General features: G+C 25.1%; 10 protein-coding genes across 10 annotated transcripts; 6 read left to right on the top strand and 4 right to left on the bottom strand.

Moving 5' to 3' along the window:
- Window positions 1-380: 380 nt before the first annotated feature.
- Window positions 381-6,456, top strand: EHI_048230 (protein kinase domain containing protein; the record flags this gene model as incomplete). Its single annotated transcript, XM_647612.1, has 3 exons — window positions 381-431; window positions 484-1,132; window positions 1,187-6,456. 3 exons carry the CDS (start codon window positions 381-383, stop codon window positions 6,454-6,456), a joined length of 5,970 nt encoding a protein of 1,989 aa, XP_652704.1.
- Window positions 6,457-6,498: 42 nt separating this feature from the next.
- EHI_048220 (uncharacterized protein) lies at window positions 6,499-7,791 on the bottom strand (the record flags this gene model as incomplete). The annotated part of the gene is made up of 1 exon (XM_647613.2): window positions 6,499-7,791. One exon carries the CDS (start codon window positions 7,789-7,791, stop codon window positions 6,499-6,501), a length of 1,293 nt encoding a protein of 430 aa, XP_652705.2.
- A 1,358-nt stretch (window positions 7,792-9,149) lies between these two features.
- EHI_048210 (splicing factor, arginine/serine-rich, putative) lies at window positions 9,150-9,819 on the top strand (the record flags this gene model as incomplete). The annotated part of the gene is made up of 2 exons (XM_647615.1): window positions 9,150-9,246; window positions 9,317-9,819. 2 exons carry the CDS (start codon window positions 9,150-9,152, stop codon window positions 9,817-9,819), a joined length of 600 nt encoding a protein of 199 aa, XP_652707.1.
- A 239-nt stretch (window positions 9,820-10,058) lies between these two features.
- Window positions 10,059-10,769, top strand: EHI_048200 (uncharacterized protein; the record flags this gene model as incomplete). The annotated part of the gene is made up of 1 exon (XM_647616.1): window positions 10,059-10,769. One exon carries the CDS (start codon window positions 10,059-10,061, stop codon window positions 10,767-10,769), a length of 711 nt encoding a protein of 236 aa, XP_652708.1.
- A 286-nt stretch (window positions 10,770-11,055) lies between these two features.
- On the top strand, window positions 11,056-12,558 carry EHI_048190 (uncharacterized protein; the record flags this gene model as incomplete). Its single annotated transcript, XM_647617.1, has 1 exon — window positions 11,056-12,558. The coding sequence occupies one exon, from the start codon at window positions 11,056-11,058 to the stop codon at window positions 12,556-12,558; it is 1,503 nt and encodes a 500-aa protein (XP_652709.1).
- A 745-nt stretch (window positions 12,559-13,303) lies between these two features.
- EHI_048180 (uncharacterized protein) lies at window positions 13,304-14,224 on the top strand (the record flags this gene model as incomplete). Its single annotated transcript, XM_647618.2, has 2 exons — window positions 13,304-14,069; window positions 14,124-14,224. 2 exons carry the CDS (start codon window positions 13,304-13,306, stop codon window positions 14,222-14,224), a joined length of 867 nt encoding a protein of 288 aa, XP_652710.2.
- A 189-nt stretch (window positions 14,225-14,413) lies between these two features.
- Window positions 14,414-14,682, bottom strand: EHI_048170 (Protein transport protein SEC61 gamma subunit, putative; the record flags this gene model as incomplete). The annotated part of the gene is made up of 2 exons (XM_647619.1): window positions 14,414-14,526; window positions 14,586-14,682. The coding sequence occupies 2 exons, from the start codon at window positions 14,680-14,682 to the stop codon at window positions 14,414-14,416; spliced, it is 210 nt and encodes a 69-aa protein (XP_652711.1).
- Window positions 14,683-14,829: 147 nt separating this feature from the next.
- EHI_048160 (splicing factor 3b subunit 3, putative) lies at window positions 14,830-18,201 on the top strand (the record flags this gene model as incomplete). The annotated part of the gene is made up of 2 exons (XM_647620.1): window positions 14,830-15,463; window positions 15,509-18,201. 2 exons carry the CDS (start codon window positions 14,830-14,832, stop codon window positions 18,199-18,201), a joined length of 3,327 nt encoding a protein of 1,108 aa, XP_652712.1.
- A 172-nt stretch (window positions 18,202-18,373) lies between these two features.
- Window positions 18,374-19,309, bottom strand: EHI_048150 (CAF1 family ribonuclease, putative; the record flags this gene model as incomplete). Its single annotated transcript, XM_647621.1, has 1 exon — window positions 18,374-19,309. The coding sequence occupies one exon, from the start codon at window positions 19,307-19,309 to the stop codon at window positions 18,374-18,376; it is 936 nt and encodes a 311-aa protein (XP_652713.1).
- Window positions 19,310-20,679: 1,370 nt separating this feature from the next.
- EHI_048140 (uncharacterized protein) lies at window positions 20,680-21,238 on the bottom strand (the record flags this gene model as incomplete). The annotated part of the gene is made up of 1 exon (XM_647622.2): window positions 20,680-21,238. One exon carries the CDS (start codon window positions 21,236-21,238, stop codon window positions 20,735-20,737), a length of 504 nt encoding a protein of 167 aa, XP_652714.1. The 3' UTR covers window positions 20,680-20,734.
- Window positions 21,239-21,648: the final 410 nt, after the last annotated feature.

The following is a 21,648-nucleotide window of genomic DNA, read 5'->3' as shown; positions in this document are numbered from 1 at the left end:
ATTCGGAGAAAATAATAGAATAGAAAAATTCAGACTTGTTGCTTTAACAGGAATACTCTGGAAAAGATTGCCTTTCATGATTTTAGGTAGTCAGTTTCAGCAGGTTTGATAGTAGTTTGATAAAAGAAAGGAAATAAATAGTAAAGGATCTTGAATAAAAAAAAAAGTTAATTAGTATGAAATCTTAAATTGTATTGAAGGGAGAACATTTAGTTTCTTAGAGTTTTTTTTAAGTAAGAACGATGGAATAAAAATAAAGATGTGAGGAATTTTTTTGAAAACTGACAGTTAATCAATTTTGTTTGAAAATCAAAGATAAAATAGAAAAAATTATACAACTCACAAATTTCTTAGATTTTAATCTGTTTTTTTGTTATTTAATGAAAAATAGCAAGGGAGGTCATATTGGTCGAATGACTTCAATACAATTCGTTTGTTCTTTATTCTTTTAAGTATTATTTAATTTATTAATTATTTAAATAGTCAAAACTTCCATCATTAAGTCGTAGTGATAAACAAAGAAAAATTTCATTAGAAGAGAGTAATGAATTACCAACACCTACTGCACAGTCATCACACTCAGAAAAAAAAGGAAATTTAATTAAAAAATTTGGTACTAATTTGAATCAAATGTTTAAAACACCACGAATTGGTTTTATGGGAATGATTACACCATACATCCCTCCTAAAAATGAAAATAATGATGGTGAAAATGAAATTAAAGAAGTTGATAGTGTTAAAGAAGAACATAAAAATGAAGAATTAGAAATAACAAATAGTGAGAATGAAAAATATATTATTGTTGGTGAAGAAATTACTAAAATTAAATTAGGAGATCGAACCTTTCAAAACATCCCTTTAATTCAGTCATATATCCAAAAATATATTTTAGTTAGTTTAAAATATCAAACTACTATTCCATTCGATAAATTAACACTTAAAGAAAAACTTGAATTACTTGAAGATAATGGTTTATCTCAATATTCTTCAATTATTACTTCAATTAGTGAAAATAAAACAACTAAATTTAATGTTAGTAAAATGGAATGGAAATTTAGAGGTATTAAAGAGAAAGATATTCCTTTTATTATGGAACTTATAAATACTCAAGACATTGGCAGTCAATTATTTAGTTTGTTAATGTGTTTTTCTTTTATTTTTAAATATCAATGATATTTATAATTAGAAAAAATAAATGAAGAGAGTTATAAAGAGTTACATATTGTTTTGATGATTCTTAATGAGTTAAATAAAGGGAATTATCCAAATCTCTATGAAATTGGATCTATTAGAGTTGCATTATTATTATGGAAACATTTTTTCCTATCATTACCCAATCCAGTTATTGAAGAAGATGTTTATAATGAAATGTTAATATATCTTGAACAAGAAAATTTTAAAAAAGAAGAATTAATCCAAATGGAAGAGAATGCACTAGGTAAAAAAGGAGAAATAAAAAGGGAAGTTTTTGATTATACAATTAGTTTTATTAATGAATTAATTGATCAATGTAAAATGAATAAAGAAATGCAACAAGAATGTGCAAATTATTTTCTAAATTGTTTATGTCAAGGGATGATTAATAGAAAGAGTGTTATATCTCTTATTTCATTATTATCATCACCATCTAATAATGAACAAATAATACAATTTGAAAGTACATGGCAATATGAAGGAGAATTTATTGAATATTGTTATAATGATGTTTATTGTCCATTTAAATATATTACAACACATGAAATGAAAGATGATTCTTTTAATTTTGATTCATGGGAACATGGTAAACTCTTTTTAACGAATTATAGAATAAAATTTGTTCCTGATAATTGTGATGACTCAAGTAAAATACAAATAATTTCAACAATTGGTCAAATACCAATTAATTATATTGCAAGTTTTAGAATTGAAGAAAGAAATCAATTATACGGATTGGTAGTGTTTTGTAGAAATTTTACTCATTTATTTTTTGGGTCAAAACAACCATTTGATTCTATTGATAAAGAATTTGTTCATATTCAATATCAGTATCAACCATTCAATGAATATCAATCAAAAATTTTTGATGAAAATACATTGAATGATATAGTTCAATTTGAATATAAACGAATTGGTTATTCTTTTGATGGAACAGAATCAAACTCACCATCTAAACAATATAAAATTAATGCACCTATTGTTGAAGGTATTGAATGTTCAGATACAAGTAGAGTTCCTTATGTTGCTTTCCAAACAAAAAATAAATCTAAAATTATTCAATTCTCTTTATCTTCAAGTATCTCTCTAAATTCACCAACTCCAATTATTTTTAATTCTAGTATTTCTAATGTTGTAAAATATCTTATAACATTTCCTGATATTGCTCTTAAAGATAATGAAACGTATAAAACAATGAAAGATTTAGAAATGAGACTCTTTGATTCATATACATCTAATGCAAATGAATGTATTCAACTCTTCGATTCTACAATGGAATGTTACTCTAATCAAATAGATACAGTTTTTCAAATGATACATAAAATATTATTATTAATTCAAACACCAGAAACATTATGTGTTCTTTTACCAAATAAAAGTTTTGATTGTTCAGTTAATATTGTTTGTTCATTAATTGAACTAATGACAGACTCTCATTATAGGACATTTGATGGATTTGTTCATCTTTTCTTAAAAAACTTTGTATGGAATAAATTTCCTTTTCTTGAAACACCAGAACGAGATTTTAATAAATATTTTATATTGTATTTAGCATGTGTTCTTATGTTAATACAAACAAACCCAAATCAATTTGAATTTAATAATCATTTAATCAAATTCTTCTATTACCATTGTTATTCTAAACGATTTATTGAATTTCTTCCATTTCAAGTTTATGGATTAGCTAGTGTTTATTCTTATCTTCAAATTCATAAGAATGAATTTATTAATACTAATTATTTAGAAAGACAAATTGAAATTCCATGTACAAAATTACATTTAAATAATCTCTTTTCAACTATAATTAATCCTTATACTTATAATTTCTTTACTTTACAATCACTACAATCAAAATATTCTCTTGAATTTCATCATAATTTAGTATATTTCCCATTATATGATGGAATGTTAAATAATTATACATCATTAACATCATTAAACTTATCTAATAATCATTTAACTTCATTTCCACAAGAAATTACTGTTCTTACTGGATTAATTAGTCTTAATCTTCAAAATAATCATCTTACTGTTATAGATGAATCAATTACCTCAATTACTAATTTAAAAAATCTTAATTTGGCTAATAACGATATTTGTCATCTTCCAATGTTACAATATTTGTCACTTGACTCTCTTAATATTTCATATAATCCATTAGTACGGCTTCATGCTCCATCACTCCAAACTTTTGTTATTTCAGGATTTTCTTCAATCTTTCCAATAACAATTCCTTCAGTACAAAGAATTATTGCTCATGATTGTTCAAGTTCTTTTTTAAACTTCATTATTAAGACATTACCAATGATTAAATTCTTATCTATTAATTCTATCACTAAACAAGAATCATTACCATTTAATATTACATCACTAGTCACACTTGAAGATTTAAGTATTACAGACTGTGGAATAGAACGACTTCCTTATGGATTTCAAGGACTAACAAACTTAACATCATTAAATTTAAAAAATAATAAAATAACACATTTTCCAAGACAAATGACTTCTTTAAAAAATCTCAAGGTATTATCTTTAATAGGAAATCCATTGATATTTTATCCTCGTTCATTAGAATCATGTTGTGATGTTTCAATTCAACAATTAGAAAAGAATAAAAATATTATTGAACATATTAATGTTGTTATTACTGGTAGTGACACAATTAGAAAAGATATAATGTCTTCTATTGCAATATTAAATGGTACAAATTATTCTTCAGGTAATTTAGAGCATATGTTATTAACTTATAATGGATCTTCTTTTGATGTAGATTTTATTTCTGTAGCTCCAGATATATTTGAAGAACAATCATATAAATATTGTTATCTTGGAATGATTTTTATTTGTGGAGAACAAGAAACAGGTAAACGTATTAAAAAAATAATTGAACAATCAAATACTGACCAAAAAGTAATTGATTTAATCCAAAAGAAGAAGTCAAATGGAGAAATAGAAGAGATAAATTTAAATGTTGAAGAAGTAATAGAACAAGTTATAAAAAATAAACGTAAAGAAACTATTGTAGATCATTTACTTCATGAAATTAAATCATTTGAATATAAAAATGGAATTCTTAGAATATCAGAATTATGTAATATTTTCAGATATTTTGAAATACCAAAAGAAAATGACTCTAAAATGATTAATTCTTTAAAAAGAAAAGGTATATTTACTTTAGATGGTTATAGATATTGTTTAGTTGATTACTCTATAATGGATAAAATCAGAAGTATCTTGGCAACTGTTAAAACAAAAAATGGAATTGTTTCTGTTATGACGTTACAACAATCATTGTCTGTTTCTTCCTATTCCCTTCATTTTGTTTTACATTTAATGCATTCTCTTCATGTTATATTGTTAGTTGATGATGAATTCTTTAAAAAAATGAATATTCCAATGTCATATTTGAAATATTATTCAGACCATGTGTTATCAAATGGATGTCCTAACTCTCTTTCATCAGACCAATCTCCAATAACTAGTCCAGGACTTAATTTATCCTCTTTAGAAAAAGAAAGCTCTGAAAAATTAAACTCTAGTTTAATACATCAAACCCATTCTATTGGACCAACAAGGAAACCAAGAGCTTCTTTTTCTATTGGATCAAAAAGAATGTCACTTAGAACACTCCCACTCCAAACTGAATCTTCTATATCTTCTCCACATAAAGATAATGTTTTAAATTCACCTCGTTCAGATACAGCTACGGAAAATCAACAACAACAACCAAATTACTTAATATTTAATACTAGTTCACTAACAGCTGGGTTTACAATAGAAAATTTCTGGCCATCTAAATATCATAAAATGGAATTAGAAATTGGTCGAGTTTATGAATTTTCATTAATGCCAAGAGAGATGTATGTAAAGTTATTGGCTTATGTCTCTATTTATTACAAAATGATTGTTGTTTGGAAAAGAGGAATTATATGTTCTGAACGAGTAGATTCTGGAGATATATTTATGTATTTTGTATTTTCTCAATCCCGTCAAAAATTATCATTAAGATTAAGATATCTCATGGGAGATGATATGACATTAGAGTCAATGAAATTATTTAGAGAAATAGAACATTTATTAAGTACTTTATCAAATAGGTTTGATATACAATATGATATTCATATTATGTGTAGTTGTTGTGTTACAAAAGACAAACCATTCTTATTCAACAAAGAACAAATTAAAAATTCAATTAAAAATAAAGTATTTGAGAAAATTGAAAGTGACAATAAAGAACATTATGTTGTTTTACCATTATTTGCATTAGACCTTTTATTTATATGTTTAAAAGAAGTTGTTGGTTATTGTCTTTCTGTAAAAGATGTTCACCAAGAAAAGGTATTAACACGAGGAAGTTCATCAATTATATCAGTTGGACATATTGGAAATGATACAAAAAAGAAGGTAGTAATAAAAGAAATAAATGTAGATATTAGTATGTGTCATATGGAAGGAATTAAATCATCTGTTGAAGAATATTTGTTACGAGTTGGAGAGTTTATTCATGAAGTTTATTCAATTCAATTCCAACCAAATGAAAACCTTGCTAGAGTTTATAACTATGTTGAATGTCCAATGATGATTATTATGGAATATTTTGAAGATGGTAATTTATTCGAATATATAGAACATTATCCATCTCTGAGTTATGAAGAAGTTAGAAGTGTTGGTCTTCAAATTGCAAATGGAATTAAACAACTTCATCTTATAAAACATATTCATAGAGACTTAAAAACACCAAATATATTAGTAGAATTAGACTCAAATAAAAAAATAAAAAGATGTGCTCTTACAGACTTTGGAGAAACTATTCCAGAAGACCAAAGTGGACCATGTAATGTTGTTGAATGTCCATATTGGCTTGCTCCAGAAGTTATTTTAAATAATCATTTCACAGAAGCTAGTGATGTTTTTTCATTTGGAATGATCTTATGGGAATTGTATTGTTGGAGTCATCCATTTCCAGATGTTAAAAACCTTAGTGTAGTTAGGGATATGGTTGCTTCATATACAATGCCTGAAGTTCCACAAAAAGATGTTCTTTTGTCTAAAATTATTCATTCATGTTGGGAACATGAAGAATATCGAAGTGATATTTTTACGGTTGTAGCACAATTAGTTGACACACAAAATTTTTCAAAATCTATGACTGGAGAATTAGGATTATTTAAATTATTAAAAACAAAAAAGTCTAGTGAAGACGCAAAGAAAAAGACATTCTTTAAAAGTTCATTAAATCTTACATTTTCATCTCCTAAATAAATTGAATTATTTGTTATTTTCAAATTTTAGTAATTAAAAGAATTAATAAGTAAATGGTGGAATAATAGGTTCTTTTATTTCTTCCTGTTTTCTTTTTCGTTCATTATAATCAAATTGTAATATTCTTTGTGGAGCTTCAATAGAACAACTTTCAAAAATAAAATTTTTTGAATACCAAGGTTCTATAAATCCATATTTAAAAGGTAACTCTTTATCTTCTTGATGTTGTTTATTAAAACATTGAATAATACTTCCTTCTACAATGTTTTTATTTTTATATGAAAGAAAAGAACCTTTAGTAATGATATCTATTTGAGATGGTTGTGAAGTATCATATTCATTAGGAATAAGAGTTCCTTTAACATATTGTTTTGTTGACCATAACTCATGCCATCCCCAATGAACACTATTTAAGTCTTGAAAAAGTTTTGATTCTGTAATAATTTTAATGATTTGAAGAATATCCATTTGTTGTGGATTACGAAAATATTCATAAAATTCTGATTGACTTGTATTTAACCACTCTAATCCATTTGGGAGTTTTGATTTACATGAACTAATTAATATCTGATATATTAAAGGATGTATTGGCCTTCCTAAACTAAATGAATTAGACGAGCAATGTTGAATTAAATCAGTTATTTCTGGTGGTGCATTAAATTGATAAAACCAATCCCAATCAGGAATTCCTCTAAAAGTTGAAATACAACACCACTCTATTCCTTTCCAATACATTTGACAAATATATTCAACATCTTTTTGTGAGGCAATAGTATTTAAACATTTAACGTATTGTGTTGTATGTGTATTTTTACTTCTTCCTCGAATTGTAATTAAATCTTTTCTTAATTTTTTTGCTACTTGATCATTGTGATAATTAAGTTGATCAATTTCATATTCTACATTTCCAATTAATCTTCTACCTCTTTCTACTTCTTTCTTTTTTATTTCTTCAATTTGATGTTGAAATGTACTTGATAAAATTTTTCCTATGAATTGTTTTGATATTGTTCCATTAGAACTTATTGCTTGTGTCTTAATTTCTCTTTGATATTCTCGTAATAACCCATCTAATGAAATCTCTCCTTCTTGTGGAATCACATCATTTTCAGTTATTAAAGATAATACAACTAAATCATCAACTAATTGAGTTAAATTATGATTTATTAAGTCAATATTATAACTTTCTAATAATGTTAATGCTGTTGGGATTAAGTCAAACATTATTCCTACCGATGGAATGTAAATAACACTTTTTGATAAATGAAGTGAAAGAAATTGGAAAGGCATTGAATTAGATATAAAACAATGAGTGTTATCTAATGGACAATTCATACATTCTAATTGTTTTCTAACAAAATCAAGACTTTTTTGATTTGCCTCACCACAAACTGACTTATCAGAAAGAATAACTTCTACTGAAGGGTGTTTTTGAATAAAATTTTTAATTAAATTATCAAAGTCAATTGGATGTGTATTTTATGTTTTCTTGAACGAAGAAGAGCAAGAGGAACAATACCTTCAATAAAAATACATAACATTTTTGTTGGAATACAAATTTGGAGAAAGGATTCAATATCATTAATATTAAATACATCATAAATAGATATAGATATGTAAACATAATCAAATTCTTGTATAATAGGTTTAGTAATAGTATTAGGACAACGAGAGGAAATTAAATTGATAAACTTACTCATAATAATAAAATAACAAAAAATCTTATTTTTTTTTTTTAATTTTTTCTACAAAAAAAAAAGAAAAAAAATAATAAAAAACTTCTTTTCATTTATTACTCCTTCATGAACGAAGAACTTTTAAACAAAATCATTGAATTACAACAAATTATCATCCAAACTCAAAATGAACTAATACAATGTAAAAATCGTCTTGATTTTGTTGAAAAGAAATACACACAAATGGAAGTAAAAATGAAAGATTATTATCTTTTAAAGAAAGAAGTAGAAGAATTAAAAAAAAAATTATCAATAAAATTTGAAGAAACAAACCAAGAAGAACAACAATTAGTTGAAATAGAAGAAACAAATGAAAAAAGTTTATATGAAAAAAAAATGATATTACTTATGAATGAAATGAGAGAATGGACAGGAAGAATAAAGATGAATATTATTTTTGATAGTGATATTGATGATCAAAATGTAGTATGTTTTCAACGATCATTAATGAATAAACCATCACTTTATATAATTCTTTTTGATGAAAAAGGAAATATTTTTGGAGGATATAATAGAAAGTCTATTTCAAGACCTGGAAAAAGAATGGAAGATAAAAGTCATTTCATTTTTTCTTTAGAATCTAATGAAAGAATTGACTCTCCTATTCGTTGGTTTGGAAGAGATGATAAACCTTCAACTTGTTTCTTTCTTAATAGAGAAACAAATCAAATTGGTAGATTATGTGAAATAGGTTTTCCTGATGGATTTATTTCAGTAGCTAAAACTACAATTTCACAAAGTGGATGTGTTAATATATCAAATAAATATAAAGGGATTGATAATGATGATTTGAATAATACAAATAATGAAGTGTTTAAATTAATAAGAATTCTTGTTGTACAAATGGAATGAAAGAATTATTCAATTTAACTTAATTTTTTATTAATTTTATTTTATAAGAAAAGAGAAAAACTAAAAAGTAATAAAAAACCCTTAAGGGTTAATCTTATTCAAAAAATGAATCGATTAGAAGTGTATGTTGGTAATTTGAGTTTAAATACTGACAAAGATAAATTAAAAGAAGTATTTGCATCAGTTGGAGAAATAAAGAATTGTTGGTTAATTTTTTTATTTTATTTCATTTATTTGTTAATTGAAACAAAATAAGAATTTAATTTGTTTAGCTCGTGTTGCAACTCATAAAGATGGAGCTTCAAAAGGTTTTGGATTTGTTACTTTTAATGATGAAGAAACTGCTGAAAAAGCAGTAAATGAAATGAATGGTAAAGAAATTGATGGATCAATTGTTGTAGTCCAAATATCACGTCCACAAGATAGAAAACGAAGAGACCATTATCGTAGCAGTTATAGACACTCATATCATGGAAGAAGTTATGATAGGTCAAGAAGTCGTTCTTCTAGAAGAAGGTCAAGAAGCAGATCTAGTAGAAGAAGATATCGATCAAGAAGTAATAGAAGACATAATAGATCAAGAAGTAGATCTAGTAGAAGAAGATATAATAGGTCAAGAAGTGTATCATCTTATTCAAAGTCAAGAAGAGATAAAAGTTCTGGAGGTCGTTCTGGTAGCAGCTCACCAAAAAGGGGTGAACGTAAAAGTTTTAGGGTAAATGATTCTTCCATTCCATCAAAAAATGAAATTCCAAAAGGGTCTGATGATAAATAATTCCCATAGTTTTCAAAGATTGCCTTCCAATTCCATTTTACTTTCTAACTGTTCCAACATCCATCCAATTCCATGTAAAATTACTTTTCATCTAAAAATTTATAACATAAGTAGAAAAAATCTTTGTTGTCATTCCTTTTCAACTTAATAACAACAAAAAATGAAATTATCGAAGAATTAATCAAAAAATATAGTTTTTTATAAAAATTTTTTAAATTATAAGATCCTTTAAAAATTTAATGAAACCAAACTTAAAGAAAGATGAAGATATTCATTTAACTGTTAAAAAAAGAGAATCCCGAGATGAAGAGGCAACATTGGCTGATGGATATTTATACATTTTGATTAGAGAATTTGGATTTAGTGCAAAACTTAAACAAACAAAACATGCAGAAAAAACAATTAAATTATATTGTGTTGATGAGTTATTTATTGAAAATGAACTTTGTGTTAGTCAAGAAGACATCCAAAAAGAAGGTAGAAAATTACAACATCGATTTGGAGTTGATACTATTACTACACCAATGAATCCTAAACAAGAAAGAAGATCAAAAGAAGCAGAAGTAAGTAATGGTTATCTTCAAATGTTAATTAATGTTGGATATAATCCTGAATTTAAAGGAACACGTTCTGCTAGAAAAACCATTAAAATGTATAGAATTAAAAAAATGGAATCTCCTACAAAAGTTATTCTTGAAAAAAGTGTTTTAATGGAATTTGGAAAACGTCTTGATGCTGTTGTAAAAGAACAATTTCAAAAAGGTTTGAGAATAATGATTATTACTCCTGAAATGCTTGCTCTAAACGAAGAATCTTTAAATGGAATAAAACTAACAGATTTTTTATCACAACAACCTAATCAAAAAGGAAAAAATGAAAGTGATAAAGAAGGAAATGATTCTACTACAGAAGATATTACTCAATCATATGATTATAGTAGTGTCAACTAATAAAAAAAAAGATGATGATGTAAGAGATAGTTTGTAAGATGAAAATTGTCAAATTTATTTTAAGGTTTTTATAGTTATTTTATAATAGGATAATTAAAGTTGTAAATGTTGAGAAATGAAGGAAAAAATAAAATTTGTTGTAATCAATTCCTTCTCGTTTTATTTCTATTTTCATTTATATGAAATTCAGTTGAACATACTAAAATTAGAACTTTTATTGATATATTTAGAAGGGGTATCAAGTTATTTGATGTAATCAACTAGACTAACTTGATACTCTCATACCATGAGTCATAAAGAAAGAGAACATCGTGAAAAAGTATTTGATTCAGTATTTAATTCACAGATAAAATCATTACCAATGAATAAAATTATGAATATTGGGGTTATTGTGAGAAATATAATACAATCAACAAATGTTCCTTATAAAATTAGTACAATTGATGAATGTTGTAGTATGTCTACAGTTAGTTATTATGCAATAATTAATGGTCAAAAAACAGGTGAACCAATTTGTGATCGTATTGGTTTAAAATTATTTGAAAATAGTGCTGTTTATGTAGTAGCTGATGGTTGTGGATGGGGAGTTGCTTCATGTAAAGCTGCAGAAATAGCAATAGACACAGTTTTTAGTACAATGAATTGTTTAAATAAATGTGAAAATATAAGAGATGTTGGTGAATTAGAATTAAAAGCAGTAAAAGAGGCTAATGAAGCAATTCTTAGATCTGACTCAAGTTTATTAAATATTGGAACAACAACATTATTAATTATTGCAATAGTTCCATTAGAAACAGGAAGTTATAATGGAGTATATTGTAGTATAGGTGATTGTAGTGCATATAATTATAATAGTGAATCACAAGAAGTAAATTTATTATGTGGAAAAATACTTTCAAAAATTGGAGAAACAAGAAATTGTGGGGGTAAATTAGGGAGTACTGAAAATTACATTCCAGGGGTAGTTGATGGTGTTTTAGGTAAAATTGAATTAAAAGAAAATGACATTGTAATGGTAATGACTGATGGAATTCATCATAACTTAAATCCTTATTTCAGAAAAATGTTATTTACTGGTTCTGCTGAGAAAAAAGGATGTCAGTTATTAAAGAATTTTATTGAATCAAGTGTTACATTCTCTGATATTACAGAAAATGTGCTTAAAGATGTTTATGATTTAACACAACCTTCAAGGATATTTCTAAAAACACATCCTAAAACTAAACTTCCAGAAAGTATGGCAGGTAAATTAGATCATGCTTCTTTTGGTTGTATTCGTGTTGGTGGTTGGATTAACAAATATAACTCATTAGTTAGTACTATTACCCCTCCTTTTTTTAATGACCTTGTTTCATCTCCTTGGATCCAACATACCTTCTTCCGTCAAATTAAATCAAATGAACATAATTCCCCATTTATTTCTTCTCCTTTAGAAAGTCACTCTGCTCGAGCTAGAAGTATTTCTCCAAACACAATACACTCTCCAACCATACCTACTGAACACTATTCTTTTTCTCCTAAAGACCCTCATTATTTTGCATTTAATAAAACATCGCCAAATAGACATTTCTCTCCTTTGTGTCACTCTTTTGGTTTACCAATGAACTGTTTACAATTGTCTGATGCTTCTCGAAGAAAGTCTTCTAGTTCTGAAAGTCTTTCTCCTGACTTTTTTGAAATAAATAAAGCACCGTTAAGAAGAAGAAGTAAAGACTCAAAAACATCGAGTTTCTTTGACTTTTTTACTTGTCAAAATGATGAATTAACTGATGGTGAAGTTAGTTATTGAATTAGTAGAATGAGTCTTATGTATGTTTATTGAATAATAAATTATATTTTTTTATCTAATTTCTTTTTTAACTTAAACGTGGTGGTAAATATCAATTAAATGACATAAAATTATAAAACAAAATTAAGGTTTTAAAATCTTATTACTAATCCTGTTATGGCATGTTATTTTTTATATAAAATAATCTCTTTTTTGTTTTTAAGTTTGTTTTGTATTAAAGAAAAAAAAAGTATCATTAAATATAATTTTTAGTATTTATTTATAAAAGAATTGAAATTTTATAATATGAAATATATATTAGTCATAAAAAATAACTTCTATCAATAATTAATAAGTTTTAAGAAGAGAGTATCCAGCCATAATGATATTATATGAATATAATTTTTTTTAAATCAAAATAATATAATAAATATAATAAATATAATAAATGAAATAAAACATTCTTTTTCTTTATTTTTTTTTAAAAATGGGTCAATAACTTAAATGAAGGATTATTTAGTTTGAGTTAATTAAAAAACTAGTACATTAAAAGAAATAAAGAGTATAAAAGAAACTCTATTAGATTTTCATTATTCACTATAATAAAAATATAAATAGTAGATAATCAGAATTAATTTATTTCTCACAATAACTAACGAATTAAATTTGAAGAATAACAGAATATGTTATAAATAAATTCTAATATTTCTTTCTGTTCTTTCTATTTGAAAAAAAGAAGAACTAAAAAATTGTTGTAATATTTTATATGAACTTTGCAAAAGCTTGTCTTCATTTAGATATTAATACTATCAAAAAATGTTACACTGGGATGGAGCCATTATATCGAGTCATTGTATTATCAAATATATCAGTTTCTTTTTTTGTAAGAATTATGTCATTAATAACTTTACTAATTAATGAAGGAATGCTTAGTTATGAAAATAACGATTCATTTGATATTACTTTTAATAGAGTTTCATGTATAGAATTAACAAATCATTTACAACTTATATGGACATCGTTTTTAATTGATTCATTAACATTAAGTTGTATTCCATCATTTATTGGAATGTATATTATTGTATTAATTATGTGGATGATATGGATTCCTTTACATTTCATTAGTTCAATTAAATTTGATATATTTCCAATTACTTTAATGTCAGTTTATACAGTAACATTTCTTTTCTTATCATTAATTGGAACATTAAGATATTTTAATAATGCACCATTTTTCCCAACACCAATCTTTGCAGAACGTAAATCATTTCTCAATCGTTCTTTTACATCATTAATATTAGTTCAATATATCTTTGGAGAAACTGTTCTTCATTTCTTACCAACAACACAAACAGCTTCTTTCTTTTATAAAGTATTACATATTCTTTGTCCACTTCTCCTTCTTATTTTTATTTATTTACCATTAAGAAAACATTATACATTAGGATATACAGTATTAGCAATTATCCTTCCTTTATTTGCATCTTATTTTGCTTTAGGTCACAATTTTGGTATTCAATATTATTTCTTCTGTTTGTTAAGTTTTTTTTTTAAAGTAATAGCCACAAATAGTGCTCATTTCCTAGTTGTCTTTTATTGTATTTTTTCAATTGGACAAGGGATTATGCTTTACATCCTTTATCCAACATTACCTGACAAACCAAATCTTGAAATTTTAATGGAATAACAAAGTTCTTTTTTGGTATTTATCTTGTTTTAAATAACATATTTATTTTAATTTTGTTATATAAAACAATTTAATTCAACTAATAAAAAAAAACTAAAAATTAAAAAAAAAAAGAAGTGGTGATGAATTTTTTTTGAAGAGAAGAAAGAAAAACAAAAAAATTAAAATGGTCATTCATCAATTGAAAAATTAGGAGGACATTAAAATTTCGATAATTGGGATATGGATCAATTTAATGATGTAACCACAAAAACCAAGGATTGCAAACCCAATTAAAACGGCATAAATTGTTTTTGTATATTCTATAGAATAATTAATACAATAATCTTTTTTTGATGAATAAATTAATTATTCAACAAACCCTTTCTATCTGGTTTATTACATTTAGTGATAAATCTCTTACTATCAGAAATAAATTCTTCAGTTGGTTCAAGAACATATTGTTCAAGGGTATCCATTGCTCCTTTATTTAATTTTAAGTTCTTTCTTTTTTTAAGTTTTCAGATGGTTATTAAAATTAAAATAATGTTATAAAAAACATTTTAAATGTTTCATATTCTTGAGAAGTAAAAAGAGAAAAAAGGAACTTTGTATTTTAATTGTTAATGCAGTTTATTGATTATACATTAATTCAACCAACTGCTATCACTTCATGTTGTAATGGAAATATTCGTTCTAAAGAATCAAATGATTTTGTAGTTGTTAAAGCAGAAAGAAAAATAGAATTTATTACAGTAGATTCAAATGAAAATGATATTGTTTTAGATTTGTTTGTACAATTAGATAGTTATAATACAGTTAATAATGTTCTTTGCCTAAAGAATTTATCAAATAATCAAACAGATTATATTATAATTGCTTTATGTGATGCGATTAATATTATTCAAATGGAAGGTTTTAAATTTAAATTAGTACAACGAATTGACCTTGAAAAAAAAACAGAAAGATTTATTAAATCAAGGTATCTTGCTGTTGATGAAGAAAATAGTTCATTTATTACAGGTGCAATTCAAGGTGGTTTTGATTATTTTAAAGAAGAAAATGGTACATTTTTAAAAGAAGAAGTGAGTATTGATAATTGTGTTTGTTTTGGAATTGTATCAATTGGAAATAATTGTTATGCAACATTAGTCTATTTAATGAATGAAAAAAAGAAATATGTTAAAGTATTTGATTGTAATAATTCACCTCAAGAAATAAAAAACATAGAAGTTAATAATGAAACTGAATCAATATTTAGTTTGTTCTTATATTCAATTATAAATTATGTATTTATATAAATAGAAGTTAGTACAAATTCTTTTGCTTTAACTATGAATAATCAAATTATTATTTACAATAATTATACACCATCTATTTATTTATTACCTCATAGAGAAACAATGAATGAAAATATTATTGTTCATATCACTAATGTTCTCTTTGTTCCATTAAATAATCAAAATGTATTATTAATTCAAAATGAATTAGGTGATCTTTTTAGAATTCTTCCAAATTCATCTACAATTGAGTATTTTGATACTATTCCACCTTCAGTAAGTTGGTCAATAAATGGTGATATTATTTTCAGTGCATCTGAGTCACAAAATCATCTTGTATTAAAAGTACCACCACTCACAATTCCAATCCAATCATCATTTACTTATAAACCACAATCATTGTATTTTAATATTTCTACTTCTATTTCTTCACATCATCCATTAACATCAATTGATGTTGTAGATAGTCATGAAGTATTGCAAATAAGGGCTTTTGTTGGAAAAGGAAGTAGAAGTTCATTAAAAATATTAACTCATGGACTTAATCCTGATGAATGTATGTCATTATCATTACAACATCCAAGAAATATCTGGACATTAAAACCATATAATGAACAAACTCATCAATATGTTGTTATTGGATTAGAAAATCAAACATATGTATTAAAAACTCTTCCTGATGCATTAAAACAATGTCCTGAATGTGGTATTCGACCTAATGTACAAACACTACATGCAGGAATGTTCATAGATGGGACATTAGTTCAAATTCATGCACATGGAATTATTACAATTTTAAATGAAAAATTATCAGAACAAGACCCAGGAGCACAACGAACGATTTTAGTAGGAACATCAAGTTCATGTCAAGTAGTTATTGCATTAAAAAATGCACAATCTAAATGTGAAATTGTATATTTTGAATATAATACTGAAACAAAGAAATTAGCTGAAGTAGAAAGAAGAATTATAAGAAGTAATATTATTGCAATGGCATTAGGTGACTTTGAAAATGGAAAAGCTAAGAAAGTTGCATATATTTGTGATAATGGAATGGCTAATATTTTAACATTAGAAAAAGAAAGTAAATTTCTTCAAATTCTTGAAATAAATATTACTGTTGAAGGTGAAGCAGAATCAATAATACTAACACAATTTAATGAGATATCAGAACCATTTTTATTCCTTGGTATAGGAATGAAGGATGGTTGTTGTTATGGATATAAAGTTATTGGAAAAAATTCAGAATTAATGTGGTGTAAATTAATTGGAACTGATCCTGTTGTATTTGGACAATATGAGTTTGGTGGAAATATTGGGGTTATTATGTCATCAAGTACAATGATTTTTATGTATTCATATTTTTCCCGCATTGAATTTACACCAATTTCATATCAACCATTAAAAGCATTAGCACCATTTATTACTGATTTTTCTGGAGAGTCTATTGCAGGAATTACAAATGATGAATTAACAGTTATAGCAATTGGTTCATTAGATGATAGATTTACATATGATGAACAACCATTATTGTATACACCAAGAAAAGTAATTAAATCAAATTATTTTCCAACAACAGTATTATGTAGTGATAATAAAAGTAATTTATATAATCCTACTATAGATAATGAGACAAATGAATTTAATGAAAGAAAGATTGGTATTGACTTACAAGAAGATGGAAAATGGGCAAGTGAAGTTGGAATTATTGATAACTCATTATTTAAATCATATTTTAAAACTGATGAAGCAATAATTTGTGGAGCACATGTTTCATTTAAAAAGAAACAATGTTTTATTTCTTCACAAGTTAAGCATTATAAGAAAATGAAAGGAGAATGTTGGATTAATGTTTATAATCTTAAAACATTTAAATTAATTCATAAAACACCAGTAGAAGATATATGTCATGCATTGACGTCTTGTGGAGAACGATTATTAGCAGGTATTGGTACTACACTTAGATTATATGATTTAGGAAAACAAATATTAATAAGAAAATGTGAATTAGATGGATTTCCATCAATTATTAATTCATTAGAAGTAATTGGAGATAAAATAGTTGTTGGAACAGTTGCTACAGGATTTATTTATGTTAATTATGATTCAGATGCTAATATTTTAAGTATTACTGAAAAAGATCGTATTTGGCATAGTTTAACAGCTTCAACAATTTTAGATGAAACTTCTACTATTGGATTTGATAAACTTGGAAGTGTTTTTATTACAGAAACTAATACAAATTCAAACCAACTTAATTTAACTGATATTATTCCTTTGTCAAATGAAATAGTTCAGTGGTATGTTGGAGATGTTGTTACTTCTGTTTCTGTTAATGAAATATGGAAAGGAATAACAGATAATACTAATGAATATACTTTTGAAGAACAAATAAAAGAAAATAAAAATGTAATTATTTATTCATGTTTAATGGGACGTATTGGTGTATTAATACCATTTAATTTTAGAGAAGATGTAGAATTCTTTTCAAAATTAGAAATGGAAATTAAAAATAATTATTCTCCATTACTTTCAAATTCGTTTGATTCTTATCGTGGAACAAATTATCCTGGTATTGGTGTTATTGATGGTGATTTATGTGATTATTTTAATCAAATGGATCCTAAACTTCAATTACAAATAGCAAATAATCTTGAAATGACTCCAGTTCAAATTCAATTAAAGTGTGAACAATTCAAACATTCAAAACTCTTTTAAACTAACTACTAAATTGAATGATTATTTTTTATTTATATTTTTAATATTAAAATCCTATAATTTTATAATAAAAATCATTAACCATCCTTCTTATTTGTGTTAAATCAAAATAAATTTCAATACAAGGCTAATATTTCTTATTATTTTATTTAAATTTATTTATGATATTTACTTATTCATATTCGTCATTTAATCCAAATAATATACCATTAAATTTTTCATCATCAAACTCTGGATGTTTTTCTTTTAATTTAAAATAAAGTCCTCCTGTAATTAAACTATCTGAACCAGCTTGATGCATTGTACCAATTCGTTGAACACCTAAACTAGAAGCAATTGCTTGTAAACTACCATGATAAGTTTGACTAATTTGGTTAGTAACATATTTAAGGTCAATAATATTAGGAAAGAAGATTCTTAATTTTTTAATAAATCCATCAACAGTAGAAGGTAATTTTTCACATGTTAACAATTTAAGCATATACCCAAAATCATATCCACTATGAAATGTTAGCCAATGTGTATTTTCATTTAAAACTAATCCTGATGCCATTATCGCTTCTCCAAAATCTTCAGCTGAAATACCTGCATTTTTAAATTTACCAAAATTAATACCCGCCTTTTGTAATAATTGAATTGAATCAACAGATGATTCATCTTTATCAGTATCAAATTGAAAATTAAATTGCCATGTTCTAACATTATCTGGATATTGTCCTTTTTTGTTTTGTAATGTAATACCAACTTGGATAATTTTTAATTCATCTACATTTCCTTTTAAAAAGGAATAATGTTCATCTGGATCTACTGAATCTTGCATATTACAAGATGTTCTACTTGAAAATCCTGGAAATTCTGTATCCATTGAAACATATGGATAATTATCAATTAATTCACTAATATTCATCATTTCTTCTTGTAAATTGTTTTGATACACATCAGTAAAATAACTGTTTTGGTAATTTGGTTCTGGAATTACGTATGGTGGAAATTGTCTATTGGGTGGCATTATTGGCATTTGAGGAAATCGTTGCATTGAAAACCCTGTATAAAATGGTGAGGCGTTAATATTCATAAATGGGTATTCCATACCTGGATATGGTTGCATAATATAACTGATTTTTGAGTTTTCTTTTCATTTTTTAGTTATTTTTATATTTTTTTTAATTAAATATTTCAAAAAGATGTTTATTTGTTTATTTTATAAAACCCTTTTTTTTTCTTTCAAAAATTTTTTTGATATTTTTAAGCTTCTTCAATTAGATAAAAGTAAAAGTATATTCTCACTCAATAAGTCTCAAAAACATTCAAGTTGTATTTGAAACGTTCGTTTATCGAATCAAAAATTTTCTATTTCAATTAACAAATGAATTACTTAAAAAGAATTTATCAAAAGAAAATTTTTATTATAAATCATTCATGTATTTAATTAATGTCAAATAATGCTTATAATCACTCCCTTTCATCTTAAATTTTCATAACAAAGAAATTTGTTGTTATCATATTTTAGAATATATTGATATTCTGTGTGTATTAATTATTCATTGGCATTAAAGCTATTTTATAAAAAATCAATTATGAAATGTTTTATTCTTAAATTGAGCATCGTTTTGCTAACAATTCCAATATTCTTGTCATCAGTATTAAGAATATTCCTCTAATAGACTTTATTAGAAAACAGATTTTTATAAAAACATGTCTTACAAAATCTATAAAAGTGTGATGACATGAAAGTAATGAGATTTATTGAGTAAAAGATGAATAGTAATAAACAAAGGTGTGTTAAAAGAGTTAATTAAAATTATGTTCTTTTATACTTAAAGAGAAAATTCTTTTAAATTAACGAATCCAAGAAAAATACAAAAGAATTAAGTATAAAAAGTTGTGTAGTATGTTATTTTGTTTGTTAATGATTTAGTAGACAATGGAATATAGTCTAAAGCTATTATCAACATTATTTTACAAAAGTTATGAATAAAGCAAAAGGGGTTTATTCAATTAAAAAGATTGAATTAGTTTTAATAATAACTGAATAGTCAAACACTCTAAAGAAGGTAGTCAATGGGTCTTTCGGATTAAGCGTTGATGGTGTAAATTGAATGTCATATTTTGTCTTTGTATAGTGAAAAAGGATATAAACTTAATTGTTATAATTAACAAAAAATTATTATTATTTGTTTATGTAAAAATGATTTCGATTCGTTAAAAAATTAACTTCACAATTTTCGTGATGTAATTCTTGATAATATATTCATTTTTTAAGTTAATTTGACAAGAAAAATAAAATTTATTATTGAGTGTTAAATTAAAGAATGTTAAGATAGTTTTGTTTATTCTTATTTATGATAATTATACAATATTTATGAAAAGGTCTTTTTGGATTTAAAATGGTTATTACTTCAACAAGTCTTTTTCAACTACTCTATTTTTGTTTCATTTTCAATTTTTAAAAGGTACCAAATTATAAATAAAAGTGAGTTTGATGTGAATCATTAAGTTAATACTGTTCCTTCCTTTTTGGTATGTTATTTAATTATTTTTTAGTTGTCTGAGTAACTTTTGGATTTTTCTTATTGACAGGTTTCTTAGTATTACCTAAAGGTGGTTGTTTAGGTGCTTTACTCTTTTTAGCATTTATATTAGCACCTTTTGCTTTATCCAATGCTTGTTTTACCTGTTCACTGAGTGATTTTTTATTACTATTACTAGTAACACCTACTTTTGTACTAGTAGCATTTCCAGAATCAGTGGTATTAGAAACTTTATTAGGTGTAGTTGTAGGTATTGCACCAACTTTAAGTTGTTGATTACCTGTATTAGCAGTAGTATCAGTTATATCATCAAGTTCATCAAGAAAATCATCAAAAGATAATAAATCATTTTCATCATAGGTATAAGCTGAGCAAATGCATGAAAATACAATCAAGACAAACAACATTATAATATTATGTTTATTAGATTCATAATTAGGTTTTATATAGTCATATTCGTACCAAATCAGGTATGTACTAGAAGGTAAATTAGTGTTTTGTTTCATCAATAATTCTATTAAGTCTTTTTATGTATTTTATTTTAACGAATAATGAAAACGATATAAATTTTAATTGTAGAATTTATTATTTTAAATACTTTTCCTTTTTCTTAAATGGTGTTTTGTTTTAAATTCCTTAACAAAACATGTATATAACTTCAAAAACATTAGATAATACAGAGGTTAAAGTAAGGAACAAGAGAGTCGAAGAAAGTTAGTTTAATAAAACAAAAATACAATGAATAAATAATTTTATTTCTTTGTAAGAAATAAAAAGAGTTTTTGTTATTTAATAATAATTTATTTATTTTTTTTAAAGGGTTTATAACGAATAATATGAACACCTACACTCTTTTTCTTCAAGAATTTGATACTATCACATCTTTCTGGTACTTGAACATTTATTTAGTTTTAAT

Source organism: Entamoeba histolytica, genomic scaffold, assembly GCF_000208925.1.
Source record: "Entamoeba histolytica HM-1:IMSS scf_1104750517043 genomic scaffold, whole genome shotgun sequence".
In the NCBI taxonomy this organism is placed as follows: domain Eukaryota; phylum Evosea; order Mastigamoebida; family Endamoebidae; genus Entamoeba; species Entamoeba histolytica.
This window is presented reverse-complemented; position numbering and strand designations above follow the sequence as displayed.